We start from the raw sequence: 16,007 nt of genomic DNA on the forward strand, positions 1-16,007 counted from the left end.
CATATACACTCATACTCACGCACACACACGCATGTACACACATACTCACGCGCACACACGCATATAAACACATACTCACGCACACACACCTAAACACACATACTCACACACACAAACACACAAACACATGCACACATACTTACGCACTTAGACTCACACATATAAATACATGTATACATACACGCACACATACACACACACATGCATACAAACATACATACACACATACATACATACATATTTACACACACCCACACACACAGTATTATACAGGACGCTATAAACGTCTACATCTCCATGCATAACCGTGTCTAGAACCTGTGCGTCTGGTGTCTCTGTCCCCCTGTCTCTGTCCCTCTGTCTCTGTCTCTCTGTCTCTGTCTCTGTCTCTCTCTCTCTCTCTGTCCCTCTGTCTCTGTCTCTGTCCCTCTGTCTCTGTCCCTGTCTCTTTCTCTGTCCCTCTGTCTCTGTCCCTCTGTCTCTGTCTCTTTCTCTGTCTCTGTCCCTCTGTCTCTGTCCCTCTGTCTGTCTCTGTCCCTCTGTCTTTGTCCCTCTGTCTCTGTCCCTCTGTCTCTATCTCTCTCTCTCTGTCCCTCTGTCTCTGTCCCTCTGTCTCTGTCCCTCTGTCTCTGTCCCTCTGTCTCTGTCCCTCTGTCTGTCTCTGTCCCTCTGTCTTTGTCCCTCTGTCTCTGTCCCTCTGTCTCTATCTCTCTGTCTCTGTCCCTCTGTCTCTGTCTCTGTCCCTCTGTCTCTGTCCCTCTGTCTCTGTCCCTCTGTCTGTCTCTGTCCCTCTGTCTTTGTCCCTCTGTCTCTGTCCCTCTGTCTCTATCTCTCTGTCTCTGTCCCTCTGTCTCTGTCCCTCTGTCTGTCTCTGTCCCTCTCTCTCTGTCCCTCTGTCTCTGTCCCTCTGTCTCTATCTCTCTCTCTCTGTCCCTCTGTCTCTGTCCCTCTGTCTCTGTCTCTGTCCCTCTGTCTCTGTCCCTGTCTCTTTCTCTGTCCCTCTGTCTCTGTCCCTCTGTCTCTGTCTCTTTCTCTGTCTCTGTCCCTCTGTCTCTGTCCCTCTGTCTGTCTCTGTCCCTCTGTCTTTGTCCCTCTGTCTCTGTCCCTCTGTCTCTATCTCTCTCTCTCTGTCCCTCTGTCTCTGTCCCTCTGTCTCTGTCCCTCTGTCTCTGTCCCTCTGTCTCTGTCCCTCTGTCTGTCTCTGTCCCTCTGTCTTTGTCCCTCTGTCTCTGTCCCTCTGTCTCTATCTCTCTGTCTCTGTCCCTCTGTCTCTGTCTCTGTCCCTCTGTCTCTGTCCCTCTGTCTCTGTCCCTCTGTCTGTCTCTGTCCCTCTGTCTTTGTCCCTCTGTCTCTGTCCCTCTGTCTCTATCTCTCTGTCTCTGTCCCTCTGTCTCTGTCCCTCTGTCTGTCTCTGTCCCTCTCTCTCTGTCCCTCTGTCTCTGTCCCTCTGTCTCTATCTCTCTCTCTCTGTCCCTCTGTCTCTGTCCCTCTGTCTCTGTCTCTGTCTCTGTCCCTCTCTCTCTGTCCCTCTGTCTCTGTCCCTCTGTCTCTATCTCTCTCTCTCTGTCCCTCTGTCTCTGTCCCTCTGTCTCTGTCTCTGTCCCTCTCTCTCTGTCCCTCTGTCTCTGTCCCTCTGTCTCTATCTCTCTCTCTCTGTCCCTCTGTCTCTGTCCCTCTGTCTCTGTCTCTATCTCTCTGTCTCTGTCCCTCTGTCTCTGTCTTTGTCCCTCTGTCTCTGTCCCTCTGTCTCTGTCTTTGTCCCTCTGTCTCTGTCTTTGTCCCTCTGTCTTTGTCCCTCTGTCTCTATCTCTCTCTCTCTGTCCCTCTGTCTCTGTCCCTCTGTCTCTATCTCTCTGTCTCTGTCCCTCTGTCTTTGTCCCTCTGTCTCTATCTCTCTGTCTCTGTCCCTCTGTCTCTGTCTCTGTCCCTCTGTCTCTGTCCCTCTGTCTCTATCTCTCTGTCTCTGTCCCTCTGTCTCTGTCTCTGTCCCTCTGTCTCTGTCTCTGTCTCTGTCCCTCTCTCTCTGTCCCTCTGTCTCTGTCCCTCTGTCTCTATCTCTCTCTCTCTGTCCCTCTGTCTCTGTCCCTCTGTCTCTATCTCTCTCTCTCTGTCCCTCTGTCTCTGTCCCTCTGTCTCTGTCTCTGTCCCTCTCTCTCTGTCCCTCTGTCTCTGTCCCTCTGTCTCTATCTCTCTCTCTCTGTCCCTCTGTCTCTGTCCCTCTGTCTCTGTCTCTATCTCTCTGTCTCTGTCCCTCTGTCTCTGTCTTTGTCCCTCTGTCTCTGTCCCTCTGTCTCTGTCTTTGTCCCTCTGTCTCTGTCTTTGTCCCTCTGTCTTTGTCCCTCTGTCTCTATCTCTCTCTCTCTGTCCCTCTGTCTCTGTCCCTCTGTCTCTGTCTCTATCTCTCTGTCTCTGTCCCTCTGTCTCTGTCCCTCTGTCTCTGTCTCTGTCTCTATCTCTGTCCCTCTGTCTCTGTCCCTCTGTCTCTGTCCCTCTGTCTCTGTCCCTCTGTCTGTCTCTGTCCCTCTGTCTTTGTCCCTCTGTCTCTGTCCCTCTGTCTCTATCTCTCTGTCTCTGTCCCTCTGTCTCTGTCCCTCTGTCTCTGTCCCTCTGTCTCTGTCTCTGTCCCTCTGTCTCTGTCTCTGTCCCTCTGTCTCTGTCCCTCTGTCTCTGTCTCTGTCCCTCTCTCTCTGGCGCTCTTGCCGTTACTGTAATGGCTGTAATGTTTTGCAGTCGTGAAGGTATATTCAATAATGTTCCTGGGCTGTGATGCATTGATCCGTTACCCACAGTGTGTGAGTGTTTGGACTGAAGGGCTGATTATGGTCCCTCGTTCACGCAACACACTGACCACGCAGACGCTTTGACGCAGTCGTGAACCTTTATGGTTCTGCGTCGGGTTTTAGTAAGCGGACCAATCACAGCCCCTGCAGCTGCGTCGCCCCGACGGAAGCTTAACATTTTTGGGAGGCGCACATCAGGCCCTTGCGGTGGACGCAAGGACGTAAGGGGTCCGTAACCTCCTTGCGTTGGGTGAACGTGGGACCGTAATCAGCCCTTTAGAGCCCTGATGAGGTGGAGGGTTCCCTCAGGCTCAATCCTCTGTCTCTCTCTCAGTGAGCGAGGCCCCAAAGGAGGCGCCGGTGAAGAAGTACATGCCCTCCTCCTACTACCTGGAGGAGAAGACGGACGAGCAGAAGAAGGACGAGGTGTGTGTGTGTGCGTGCCTGTGTGCGTGCGTGTTGTATGTGTGTTTGTTGGTGTATGCATGTATGTGTGTGTGTTTTATGCGTGTGTATATGTGTCGCTGTGTGCGTGCCCGTGTCTAAGTGTGTGTGTTTTGCATATGTGCGTGTGTGTGTGTGTGCGTGTGTCTGTGTGTGTTTGTATACACTTTTGTGCGTGTGTGTGCACTGGGCCCCCCTCCCTCACTAACCGGTGTGTGCTGTGGGTTCAGCTGCTGAGTGCCATGGTGGCCAAGCTGGGGAACATGGACGACCCCCTCCCCCAGGACTCCTTCGAGGGCGTGGCCGAGGACGAGTGGGTGAGTGGGCGGGACGAGGCGTACTGCCTCGATTCGTTGTTCACCTTCGTGCTTTGGATAAATGTGTCTGCTAATTGACTACACACAAGTAAAGTACCAGGTTTAAACAACACGTAATTGTACAACTTTCTAACATTCACCGGCCTACCGTCGAACATCGTTGTATTAACCATAACGTCTGTGTGTTTCAGGATGACTAGAGGCGTGTGGTGGTGGTGGTGGTGGTGTTTCTGCTGTTACTACCGACCAGCCACCACCAGAGGGAGCTAGAGAGCCTGTATGTTGCCATTCCTGCGTTCTCCGGTGTCGCTGTCCTGCGTCTGCGTCTGATATGTTGTCTCACGTTGCCTCCCTCGACGGCAGAAGCACACCGTAACTAAAACAGCAATACCTAAAGCAGCCTGCAGGTGGTTTTCCAGGGCCTCGCAACCAATAATTAATTCCATAAGTCCCCACTAGGGGGCGGTAACAGCGATAGCGTTCAGTGGATTTCTATAAGCGGGTGGACGGATGGTGTGTGCATGTACCAGCTTACCTCCGTCGTGTCCGGACATGGTGGTCGATCTAAGAAGCACAGCATGATTTGTTTTCAGTGTCCGGTGACAGGATCCCGTTCCACCACAACGTGTCTTTGAATTGTCCAAGAGATTACACACCTTCTTTGAGATTCCTTGTTTCACAACAACTGAATAGCATGTGTTTGTAAAAGAAATACACATAAAACTGCGACCTTCCACTCACTCTTAACCGTCTTCCCCTTCGGTGCACAACCTCTGAACCTATGCATAAATAGGTAGCGCACAAACACACACACACACACACACAAACACACGCAACATGAACACCATCTATATTCCTGGTGGTGCATTAGCCTCCTATGACTGTACTGTAGAATTTTAAAGATTACTGGATATCGACTGCATACACGCCCTCACGCACAGACACACACACACAGACACACACACACACACACAGACGAAAACACACATACACATACACAAAACATCAGGGTCACAAGAATCTGTTTAAGCAAACTGGAATTTGTATTTATGCAAACATCGTTTTTGTTAACAGTCATTGTAAGACTTTAATTCCATTGTGCCATTTCGGGAGATATTCTTTGTGCCAGTCATGAACTTTATAGACATGGTTAGAGGGACTTAAGGAGTCATTTATTGGTGTTGTAAACCATCATTAATAGTTTTAGATGGCATATTTTAGGTTCAAATTAAGACAGGGATTTATTTATGTGGTTCAGGCTTTTTTTTCAGAATGGCTATAATTTGCTTTTATAACTCTTGACTCACTTTGTTATGATTAGCAATAGCTCATAGCCAATGTCTTACTTCTTATTTACAGTGCAGTATTACAAACGCAAGCTGCCATTTACAATCAGGGCTACAGTAGAATGCAATACTGTCATGAATTCAGAACCAATCATGTTGATGTTTACAAACGATGATATTAGAACGGAATCAATAGACCACTTCAACCTCACATGGAATATGCACATGGTGTAGTTCGTAAGGTGAACAGAGGGGGTCGTTAGTGTCAATGTGTAACGTATTCGTGCCTGCAATTTCTATCATGGTCTAACCTGGGACGTTCTTTAGCCTTCCAATGTTAATCTTTTTTACATTGTAATGTGTAGTGCTGTATTCTCTTACTTACTTAATGGCTTCGTGAGTATTTACATTGTTGCATTGAAATAAATACTTTTTGAAACGTATCAAATTGTTGCCTTTTTTCTTACTGATAGCTGCATGATATGCATGCACTATGCCCATATGCACTACCTATTATGAATTGCATTTATACTGATGAAAGAAATTGTTGTGTCATTTTACCTCCGCGCCGCTAGATGGCGCTCTTACAATTCCTGCAAACTCTTGCGTCAGGTTTGCTTGCAGTCCTCATCTTCAGCGTGTCCATGCTCCCTCAACTTTGAACCCGCGGTGACTTTGCTCAGAGTACGTCCATGGAATAGTCCTACATGTGAAGAATATAACTCCCCGTTCCTGACGAGGTCGATGTTCATTGTTTTATAATATGGTAAGGAGGTATTTCAGTGTTATCCTGTCTGTCATCGGAGTAGTGACTTATAACGTAATGTACGTCTAACAGAGGAACAGGGCTTGTTGTTTCGTAATGGTGATTCTACATCGGTCCATTCATAAACAGTTTGCAGAGTAGGCCTAACGTGAATGCTTATCTTCCTTGCCGATGTCTTTCATGACAATTCATTCATGTCATTCATTTAGAAGAAAGCTAGATCAGGATAAAGTAGCAGTGACTGAAGTCAACATTGCATGGATTTGTCAATGGAGTAGTAGGCACATGATGTCCTATTCAGGATGTTCTAACATCTCCACGGCTAGACCTACCGTATGTGACGAGCCGAGCCCCTACCTGCTCCTTCATTACCTGTTTCTAAGTTCACCATGAGTAGCTTTTGATGAAGGCTTCTGCTAAATAACCCCCTGACCCAAATCTCCGTCTATCATGACCCATGTCTCAGTCTATCGTGACCCAGAGACAGTATCAGATTCACGCTCTGACCGACGTGTGTTTCTCCTTCCCATCCAGGCCAGGTACCTTGCTCAAATCGTGGTCATGGGAGCACAGGTCGTGGGGAGAGCGTTTGCGCGGGCGCTACGGCAGGAATACGCAGGTACCTTCAACACGGTAGCGCCAGAGCCGATGGCCGCACCTCGTCGTGACCAAATCTTTGAGGTATAGAGTGCTGGGTGTTTTTTTAATCGTGAATAATTGACCTATCACGGTTTGTTGTGTGTGCCTGCTCAGCCAGCCAGGCGGCTGCTCAGGCCCGGGGAAGGTCGGGTCAGCAGTCGGCCGCCACCACCAGCATCACGGGGATGACCGTCCAGGAAGCCCAGCAGATCCTCAACATAAGCGCCCTCTCCCCCGAGGAGATCCAGAAGGTACGGCTGTTGCCGCTGTATTAGGTCGTATTTGCACACTGGCTCTGCAGTGGAGTGTGTTTGTGTGTGTGTGTGTGTGTGTGTGTGTGTGTGTGTGTGTGTGTGTGTGTGTGTGTGTGTGTTTTGCTGGTTGGTTTCTTTATGTTGTATTGTTTTAAGTCATTGATATGAATATTGTATTAGATATCGTAATAGTGGTTCTTGATAACTGATTTCTTTTTTTGATCTGTGTGTGTGTGTGTGTTCTGCAGAACTACGACCAACTGTTCAAGGCCAATGACAAATCTGTGGGCGGGTCGTTTTACCTGCAGTCAAAGGTGTGTGTACCAACGAGATTGGAGTGGCTCTTCTGTGATTGGGCAAGAGATGCCCAATTCAGACAGTATATCTTGTCCACTTCGCTGTTGGATGTTTTGGCCGTCAAGTTCAGGGTTACTGCAATGTTTCTCAAAACGCCATTTTGGTTTTCTCAATGGTAAACTGATGTTTTGTTTATCTTTATGCTGATGCACCTTGTGAAGTGATGGCATCTGTGGCCTCTTGCACTGCATGTCAGAGAGGTCGTATGTCATTTGTAAAATAGTGGTAAACTCTGAGATGAAAATGGTACATAATAATCAAGGGAAACCCTGAGGTCTGTTATCATTGCAGGTTGACCAGCCTGCACTGCTGCAAGCCATTCTGAAAGTGTGTGTGTGACTTGTGTGTGTGTGTGTGTCTGTTTGTGTGTCTCCAGGTTGTGCGTGCTAAGGAGCGTCTAGAGGAGGAGCTAAACCTTCAGGAAGAAGACCAACAGAAGAAACGACGAAGGCAGCAAAATTCAGAAACATGAACCCCTCCCCTCCCCTCCCCAGCCTCTGTAAATTATAATCCCCAATAAAATCCTTATTGTTTTTTCGATCGACTTGAAAATGCGTCTGTATTTTTGGTATAGTTGTAATAATATTAACTAGTTCATACCCTTTTAGTTCAGTTGATGCATCCACTCAACAAAACATGCCATTTACTTAGTGTCCATTCAATTGTCTCCACGTCTTCTATCACAGTTTGGGTTTGGATCCGAATGTCAAAGTGGGCGGGTCTTACACTCCCTGCTTTGACGGACTGCCACCGTAACCAATTGTTTCTCCGAACCCTTAACTCACATCCCGTCTTCTCTTTCGCTCTCTTCCATTATATCCTGTTACACTCGGAAACACGGTACATTGCGGAGGCCACGAAACCATACTTACATGCTGTTTGGTTTAACATGACCATTTTGGCTCTCCATTGTTCTTGAGCCTTCTGGTTGTATGCATCCAGGACCACCTAGTTCTACCAACTGATACACTGATTTATTCTTATTGATAACATTTCTGTAATAATTCAATCATTTTAAAATCATTTATTTGAATAGTTGAATGCTTGGACCACTGCGGAGAACTTGTGGCAATAAGATGTGTAAAGGTATCAGAAACAAAAGTCACAGATTGTATAAAATGCAACTTTATTAAACACTTTCTTTTTTTTTCATTGACCTCATTATCAATATCGTAATAAAATTCCTCTAAAACAGGAGAACGTCGCTATGTTGTACCAATTGGAGACTTTTACAACTCTAAAGTTCTGCGTTCTGTCAGACTACAGAACATGGCAGGAAAATATATTTATATATATATTCATATATTTTTTTGTATACTTTATAGCTTCTATATTTCACCTATGAAAAGGCACTTGGAAAACATAAAATACTGACATTAGAATCTCACAAATGTGCAAAAACATAACTTGGAACGGGCCGCGGGTGGCCTTTGTCTTGCCGTTAACCCTTTGTATCGGTTGTCAACGCTCTGTCTAAGGACAGCCACCTGGCTAGCTAGCGCGGAATTCCATGTCCTGGAATGGGAAATGTGTTTAGCGCAAGCTTGAGGTTCACATCGGCACTGTTCAAAGCGCCTGGCATAAAAGTGTTGGTGAGCTAGACGTTTAAAACCGTTCCACTGGTTTATGTACCGCTTCAACATTGATGTCATCGATCCAGAGAAAGAAAACGCAAAGTATAATTTCAATGAAAGACATTTGAGGAGATATGGACCATGACAAGCATCACGGTTTTGACAACTTGTCGTTGGCCCTCAAAACCAGTCGAAACACAAAACAAAGACAAAGCTTGACAGTCATAAAACAAAGTAAAGACAATTGAATCTTAATATGGCATCCCCCATCAATGTACTCGTATAGGGGTAAAGAAAAAGTGCAGTTAATTACAAGTTGAGCGCAAAAGGGATAACAGATCAATCAGCTTATTTTGAGCATGGAAACCTGTCCAACCATGGAAGGATCTGTCTTTATTCCTCCGCTTTCTCCTACCCTATAAAAGCTCAGGGTCTCCTCGTCGACCAATGGGAGGAGAGGGAGAGAGGGGTGGGGGCCGGGTCTGTGGGTTCTACTGTTGCCGGGGAAACCGTATCTAGTACGCTCTTCTTAATACCTGTTTGCAATAACATCAGAGGCAAGGATTGTCCACTCACAGCTAGGGATTGGCATCACAATGCAAACCTGAACACACACGGGCGTTTGCGCGAGATTGTCGACTTTGATTCTGTGCGAGTGTGTGTGTGTGTTTACGTGCTTGGTGTATGAATGATAAGGAGGTCTCTGATGCAGAAACACAGGTATAATGGGCATCTCTGCTCTAGATTCTCCAGTACGTTGGCATCCAAAACACAGCGGTGTAATTTATTTTGACCCACTCCGCCCCGCTCTGAACAAATAGGAAGTCGGCTTTCATGTTTTCCTGTTGTTTTTTTTGCGCTTGGCAGTGTGTGTGTGTGTGTGTGTGTGTGTGTGTGTGTGTATGTGTGTGTGTGTGTGTGTGTGTTGGGTTAAAAATACCTTTGTGGCTGTAGTGGAGTTGAAGGAGTAAAGCCTTTAGGGGGTCTTAATCTATAAAAAAAAAATAACAGAGGGCAGACAGAGTTCACTGGCCTGCTTTCACTGTTGGCAGGCTGACTAGCTGGCTGGCTGACTAGCTAGCTGGCTGACTAGCTGGCTGGCTGATTAGGAGACTGACTAGCAGGCTGACTAGCTAGGTGGCTGGCTGGATGACTAGCCGGCTGGCTTACTAGATCACTTTCTGGCTGGATGACTAGCCGGCTGACTGGCTTGCTGACTAGCTGGCTGGTTGACTAGCGGGCTAACTGGCTGGCTGTCTAACTGGCTGTCTTACTAGCTGGCTGACTGGTTGACTCCCTGGTGAGGGGCTTCGCATGGGGCACTGCGGGGTCAGGGACTCCCAGGGACATGGGACTCCGGTTTAAAGGGGGTTAGTGTCCCCAGAGAACTCTTCTACACCCCTTTACTCTCTCAGCCCTTCCCTCCCACTGTGGCCCTCCTTCTGGCTCTCAGGCCGCCATTTTGACAGGACTACTGTTGGCAGTGTCTTGGTGGTTTAGCTTAATTGTTTGTGTGTTTGTGTGTGTATGTGTGTGTCTCCATGTGCTTTTATACACGTGTGTGTGTCTGGTTTGGGCACAACTCGCGTGACACATTTGAGACAAGACAGGCATGTGTTCGGACGGCCATAATGGTCACTTTTAGAACAAGATGTCAGGGGCACGTCTTCCCATTAGGGAGTATACAGACGAGCCACCCGGCGTACCATAGTACCCCACTGTTCCTCATCACAGCTCGGCGATTGTCACGGAGAGGAATGTCACGGTGTGTGTGGTTGGTTAAATTCCCCCCTGAAACTGTTAATTCAGGGTGACATGCCTATCTATTTCTCTCTCGCTCTCTCTCTCACACACACTCTCTCTCTTCCTTATTTTTTTTACTTGTATAAATGAAAGCTAAGATATTTGGACTGAAGAGAGCAGATTGGGGAGCACGCATAATGAGAAAGCCAGTTCGACATCAGAACAATGTCTCGTCCGTATTACCGCCCAAAAAACGAAAATGAAATAGACAGCCATGACATGAAACGCTGCGACCGACCGACGCAAAACAGTCACGACAAAGGAGGGAGTGAGAGACATAGAGGGAGGGAGAGAGAGATGGAGGGAGGGAGAAATAGAGGGAGTGAGAGAGAGGGGGATAGTGAGATGGAGGGAGTGAGAGATATAGGAGGGAGTGAGAGAGAAGTGGAGGGAGTGAGAGAGAGATGGAGAGAGTGAGAGAGAGGTGGAGGTGTAGGGAGTGAGAGATAGAGGAGTGCTGCTCTTGGTTTCTTGAGGGAATGTTCCTTGTGTTTAAGATAAACCTCCTATTTCTCTTCCTCATCTCTTCTCTGCAGTTCCCAATGGTCACACGCAACATAACATGGTTGTCAAGTCAAAATTAAAAGCTCAGTCGGCAATATAAATCTCAGACACTCCCCCCCCACCCAAAAAAAAAGCATGTCACCCTGTTAAAAACTGTTGTAGCACACAGTAAAACAGTTTGAAAATGCATGACTTGACAGTAATTATTTGTCTTGAACATGTCGAGAATATATTGTACTTGTGTGCTAAGTGCATGTCGACTTAAAACTGAACCATGATTGGAAACTTTGAACCGTGAAAGGTAAGCCTGGCCGTTTTGTCCGCAGAAAACGAGGCACGATGCTGACAGACTAATTGGCTTTCTGTTCAGGGCAGCTGTACGTGGCCACCTACCCTGTTGCCGGTCTCCCTGCCCTCTCTCCCGCCTGCCCCAGAACCCACCTCCCCGCCCGTTCAAGGGCTGGTGATTTTCCAACACACTTTGGAAGCCTTGTGCTCGGCACAAAGCCCACGAGCAACAAGGCTAAGTCAGGCTGCGAGCCGGGGTACCACCTGTTTTTCACAGCTGGTTTCGTGGCTAAGTCACCTCAAACACAAATATACCAGTGTTTATCACCACAGTGGCCCTTTCATGCACGGCAGACTGGCCTCGCTGATTCAATTACGGGAAAAATGGTCGAACATGGTCGAGGAGGGGAAAACAGGGTGAGTTCTGTCGTTTAGGCGGGCGGGATGCAGTGTATTAAAACTGACAGAGGGGGGCGCCAGATGCGCCGGTGACTTTCAACATTGATCTAAAAATAAAAGAAGTTACCAGAAGATAATTGATCGTCGCCAGATGACAACACCCGTCTGTGTCTGGCCTCCCATGGCTCTGTGCCCTTAGGTAAAGGCACTAGTGTCCTCTTCACCCAGGGATGCAGATTGTCAAAAGCGTTCTCCACCAGTGTGACACTGGAAGAGCTGTTAAGGTTAGCAGCAAATTGTGAGGTTTCAACACTATAGCCTGGTTCTACGCTATAGAGTGCTATGTTAGGTTTTGTTTGTAGTTGTACAGGTGACACTACTACTATTGTCTGAGGATGAGAACCGCCACCCGTTGGATCCAGACCTTGTCCGTCTGAATCCTTCTTATTTTCGCTCGCTGTTGCTAGGCGAGTTTGTCAGAATCGTTATTAACCGTTGCGGCGGTGAAACACGTCAAAGCCTGGTAAGGAACCGCGCTCGGCCGGACCCAGCAGCGAGTGCGTCGCTGTCTGTCGTGGTTTATCTCTCCCACTGCCAGGCCGGGGCGAGCACCCTCCACCAGCAGTCACATAAATACTCAATAATAATAATAATAACCATACAAATAACATCAACCGGGACCTTAAGGAGAGACCCCGGCGCAAGGGGACCCCCACGCATCGCACGGAGACCCCCACACTGCGCACGGACCGGGTCTACACAACCTGCCCGTAGGAATGGAAAACGTTCCGACGAACAACAAAGCAACAGAAAAGCACACGGCCGTTTGCACGGCGACCGTTTTCTCCCTCTGATGCGCACGCCTAGCTTAGAGTAGTCCGGGTGGGGGGGGGGAGGGTCTCGTCCACTGGACCCCCGGGGGTGAGGGGAACAGGGGCCGCCGGGGGGGGCCAGTCCGTCCCCCCTACACAAGGTCTTCGTCGCGATTGTTTCGTTTGTGAAGTCAGACTTGTATCGTGTCAGGCCTCTTCTGAGCGCGTTGCTGAAGGTACGGCCCTGGGTTTGATTGTGCGAGGCGACTTTCACCACCCGTATCTTCCCAGGGGCGTCCACCCCACCCGACCCCTACCCCCTGAGCTCCTGCGGTGTGTGTGTGTGTAAGGTGTGCATGAGGGAGTGTGTGTGTGTGTGTTTGTGTGGGCTTTCTTTGTTTGAGTCTGCATGTGAGCATGTCTGTGTGTGTGTGTGCGCGTGTGCGTGACTGTGTGTGTGTTTGTGCGTGACTGTGTGTGTGTGTGTGTGTGTGTGTACATCTACCTGTGTGTGTCTGCGAGTGTGTGTGTGTGTGTGTCTGCCTGTGTGCGTGTGCGCGCGGGGAGGTGTCAGTTGACAACAGCTGGCTTCAGCACCACGGCCCCGGGGGGGATGACCACCCAGGACAGCGAGTCGTGGGCCCCCGGCGTGGAGAGGTTCAGCACCCCCTCCCCGCGGCCCACCCACCGCCTCCCCTGGACCAGGTGGTGGTCCGGGCCCCTCCGCTCCCCCCCCCCGGGGGAGGGCCTCAGGGGGGGGAAGGCGGGGGAGATCAGGGAGGCCTTCCCGAGGCCCAGGGGCGAGCCGGGGAAGGACAGCACCGAGGCGGCCCCCAGGCCGGCCGTCGGGGCCCCGGGGCCCCCCAGGGCGCTCAGGTCCAGGGGCCGGGCGCTGGCGGGGGAGAGGGGGGGCAGACCCCCGCCGAGGCCCTGCAGGGCGTGGTGGAACGCGGCCGCGCCCGGGAGCAGGACGCGGGCCCCGCCCTGGTAGGAGAGCTCCGCCTCCCTGGCGAGGGCCCCTCCGCCGCAGGGGCCCGGCTTCAGCAGGGAGCCCACCCCGCCCGGGCAGCCGGGCTCCTGGGCCACGAAGTGTCCGTGGGCCTTGATGTGCTTGCGCAGCGAGCTGGGGTCGGTGTAGCGCTTCAGGCAGCCCGCCATCTTGCAGTAGTAGGGTTTGTCCACGTAGTGCGTGCGCGTGTGCTTGAAGCGGTCGCTGGAGTTGGAGTAGCGCTTGTTGCAGCCCTCGTAGGGGCAGATGTAGGGCTTCTCGCCTGGAGGGTGGGTGGGGGGGGGGGGGGGTGGGCCGGAAACAATCGTTTAAACCATGTCGTACTTAGTACGCATATTTCAGTATTTATGTGCTATGTGGACACTTTTTTACACGGCAGCTTACAGTGGGTATATACGCAGGGAAAACACCGATTTTGAATAAAGTGTGATAAACTGCCCGGTTTATCAGACTGCGGTTAATCGGAATGACTCTTAAGGGATATCCTTGGCTCGCCTGGTTCTATCAGTCTATCTTGTGAGGTCTTCCCAGTCCCTTTCGCAAGAGAGTCTCGACTTTTTATGGTGAGAGGTTGATTTAAAGCCCTGCCTTGACAGACAACACCTTCAGCCAATCAGGTTATCGCAGAATCGTCTGTAGGATAGGAAGGGGACATCTGATATTTTGTGTCCGGCTATATCGATGGTTCCAGTTTCTAATGGCGGATTATAACTGGATTTATTTTGCATGTTATAAAATGTATTTGTGTAGCATGTGGTTTATAGAGAAGGCTCAAAAGGGACATTATGAATCAGCTGAGAGTGACCGAGAGTTACGAGAGTGACCTAGAGTGACCACAGCACACTGCCTGTCACCTCGCATTTGAACCCGCCCCCTGGAACAACCACAGCCTCCTATTGGTCCATCCAGCGGTCGGACGGTCTGAGGGCCACCGGCGAGGACCAATCCCGGACCTTGTACATGTAAATAAGAGTTTCTGTGTGCGGGCTGGCTCTGGCCAGGCTAATCCTCGGGTGGCCTTGACTCTAAAGTCCGCCCCCGCCATACCTGGCACTCTGCGTGGTTTGAACCGCTTATTGTTGCCATTGCTACGTCGGGCTTGTGGCTAAGCCATGCTCTTGGAGGACGCCTGGTTATCCACTCGTGAATGTTTAGCTCATGAGTGGATAGCTTAGGAGCTAAACATAAACGCGTGGATCATAAAACATACACTCAACGCTTGTCTAGCACGTCAGCAGGACGTGTTCTTCAACAGGCCTCGAGCTCGAAGACGAAGAGCGCCTCAGGCGTCGTACAGCGAACAGGGAACCTTTACGTTGGGGGGGTTAACACTAGAGACTCTGGGATGGGATGGAAGACACACCGGCTGTGTGTGTGCATGTGCATGCGTGCGTGCGTGTGCGTGTGCGTGTGCGTGTGCGTGCGTGCGTGCGTGCGTGCGTGTGCGTGTGAGTGCGTGCGTGCGTGCGTATGTGATGTGTACCTGTGTGCTTGCATGCATGTGTATGTGTGTGTGTGTGTGTGCGTGCATGTGTGAGTGTGTGTGCATTACGGACACTGACCTGTGTGTGAGCGGTTGTGTATCTTCAGGTTCTCCAGGCGGGAGAAGCTCTTGTTACACGTGGGGCAGCGGTGGGGTTTCTCGTTGGTGTGGGTGCGGATGTGGATCAGCATCTTATACCTGGAGAGAGGTCTTAACTTAACTTAACTTAACTAAGATGTGGATCAGCATCTTATACCTGGAGAGAGGTCTTAACTTAACTTAACTTAACTTAACTAAGATGTGGATCAGCATCTTATACCTGGAGAGAGGTCTTAACTTAACTTAACTTAACTAAGATGTGGATCAGCATCTTATACCTGGAGAGAGGTCTTAACTTAACTTAACTTAACTTAACTAAGATGTGGATCAGCATCTTATACCTGGAGAGAGGTCTTAACTTAACTTAACTTAACTTAACTAAGATGTGGATCAGCATCTTATACCTGGAGAGAGGACGCAGACCATCACATCTTAACTTAACTCAACTTAACTTAACTAAGATGTGGATCAGCATCTTATACCTGGAGAGAGGACGCAGACCATCACACCTTAACTTAACTCAACTTAACTTAACTAAGATGTGGATCAGCATCTTATACCTGGAGAGAGGTCTTAACTTAACTTAACTTAACTTAACTAAGATGTGGATCAGCATCTTATACCTGGAGAGAGGACGCAGACCATCACATCTTAACTTAACTCAACTTAACTTAACTAAGATGTGGATCAGCATCTTATACCTGGAGAGAGGACGCAGACCATCACACCTTAACTTAACTCAACTTAACTAAGATGTGGATCAGCATCTTATACCTGGAGAAAGGACGCAGACCATCACACCTTAACTTAACTCAACTTAACTAAGATGTGGATCAGCATCTTATACCTGGAGAAAGGACGCAGACCATCACACCTTAACTTAACTTAACTTAACTTAACTAAGATGTGGATCAGCATCTTATACCTGGAGAAAGGACGCAGACCATCACACCTTAACTTAACTCAACTTAACTTAACTAAGATGTGGATCAGCATCTTATACCTGGAGAGAGGACGCAGACCATCACACCTTAACTTAACTCAACTTAACTTAACTAAGATGTGGATCAGCATCTTATACCTGGAGAGAGGTCTTAACTTAACTTAACTTAACTTAACTAAGATGTGGATCAGCATCTTATACCTGGAGAGAGGACGCAGACCATCACATCTTAACTTAACTCAACTTAACT

At 49.1% G+C, this 16,007-nt stretch overlaps 3 protein-coding genes across 3 annotated transcripts in view; 2 read left to right on the plus strand and 1 right to left on the minus strand.

The window, feature by feature from the left end:
- Positions 1-5,264, plus strand: part of coro7 (coronin 7) — a 101,315-nt gene extending 96,051 nt beyond the window's left edge. Inside the window, exons 26-28 of the mRNA XM_079745796.1 lie at positions 3,115-3,206; positions 3,455-3,541; positions 3,733-5,264. Of these exons, the coding sequence (XP_079601922.1) occupies positions 3,115-3,206; positions 3,455-3,541; positions 3,733-3,741 (188 nt within the window). The 3' untranslated portion in view covers positions 3,742-5,264. The remainder of the gene's footprint in view (positions 1-3,114; positions 3,207-3,454; positions 3,542-3,732) is intronic.
- Positions 5,265-5,496: 232 nt separating this feature from the next.
- Positions 5,497-7,381, plus strand: pam16 (presequence translocase associated motor 16). Its single transcript, XM_079745799.1, has 5 exons — positions 5,497-5,593; positions 6,128-6,212; positions 6,347-6,483; positions 6,735-6,800; positions 7,220-7,381. The coding sequence occupies exons 1-5, from the start codon at positions 5,591-5,593 to the stop codon at positions 7,313-7,315; spliced, it is 387 nt and encodes a 128-aa protein (XP_079601925.1). The 5' UTR covers positions 5,497-5,590; the 3' UTR covers positions 7,316-7,381.
- Positions 7,382-12,314: 4,933 nt separating this feature from the next.
- glis2b (GLIS family zinc finger 2b) overlaps positions 12,315-16,007 on the minus strand; it is a 28,204-nt gene continuing 24,511 nt past the window's right edge. Inside the window, exons 6-7 of the mRNA XM_079746951.1 lie at positions 14,795-14,913; positions 12,315-13,494 (exon numbers count right to left, since the gene is read on the minus strand). Of these exons, the coding sequence (XP_079603077.1) occupies positions 12,794-13,494; positions 14,795-14,913 (820 nt within the window). The 3' untranslated portion in view covers positions 12,315-12,793. The remainder of the gene's footprint in view (positions 13,495-14,794; positions 14,914-16,007) is intronic.

This window comes from Pollachius pollachius (assembly GCF_949987615.1).
Source record: "Pollachius pollachius genome assembly, chromosome: 11".
NCBI lineage: Eukaryota > Metazoa > Chordata > Actinopteri > Gadiformes > Gadidae > Pollachius > Pollachius pollachius.

Bases quoted from the DNA above. Each gene is read 5' to 3' on its own strand.
- pam16 (XM_079745799.1), top strand. The intron at 6,484-6,734 runs GTACGGCTGTTG...TGTGTTCTGCAG, and splicing joins CCCCCGAGGAGATCCAGAAG to AACTACGACCAACTGTTCAA. The intron at 6,801-7,219 runs GTGTGTGTACCA...GTGTGTCTCCAG, and splicing joins CGTTTTACCTGCAGTCAAAG to GTTGTGCGTGCTAAGGAGCG.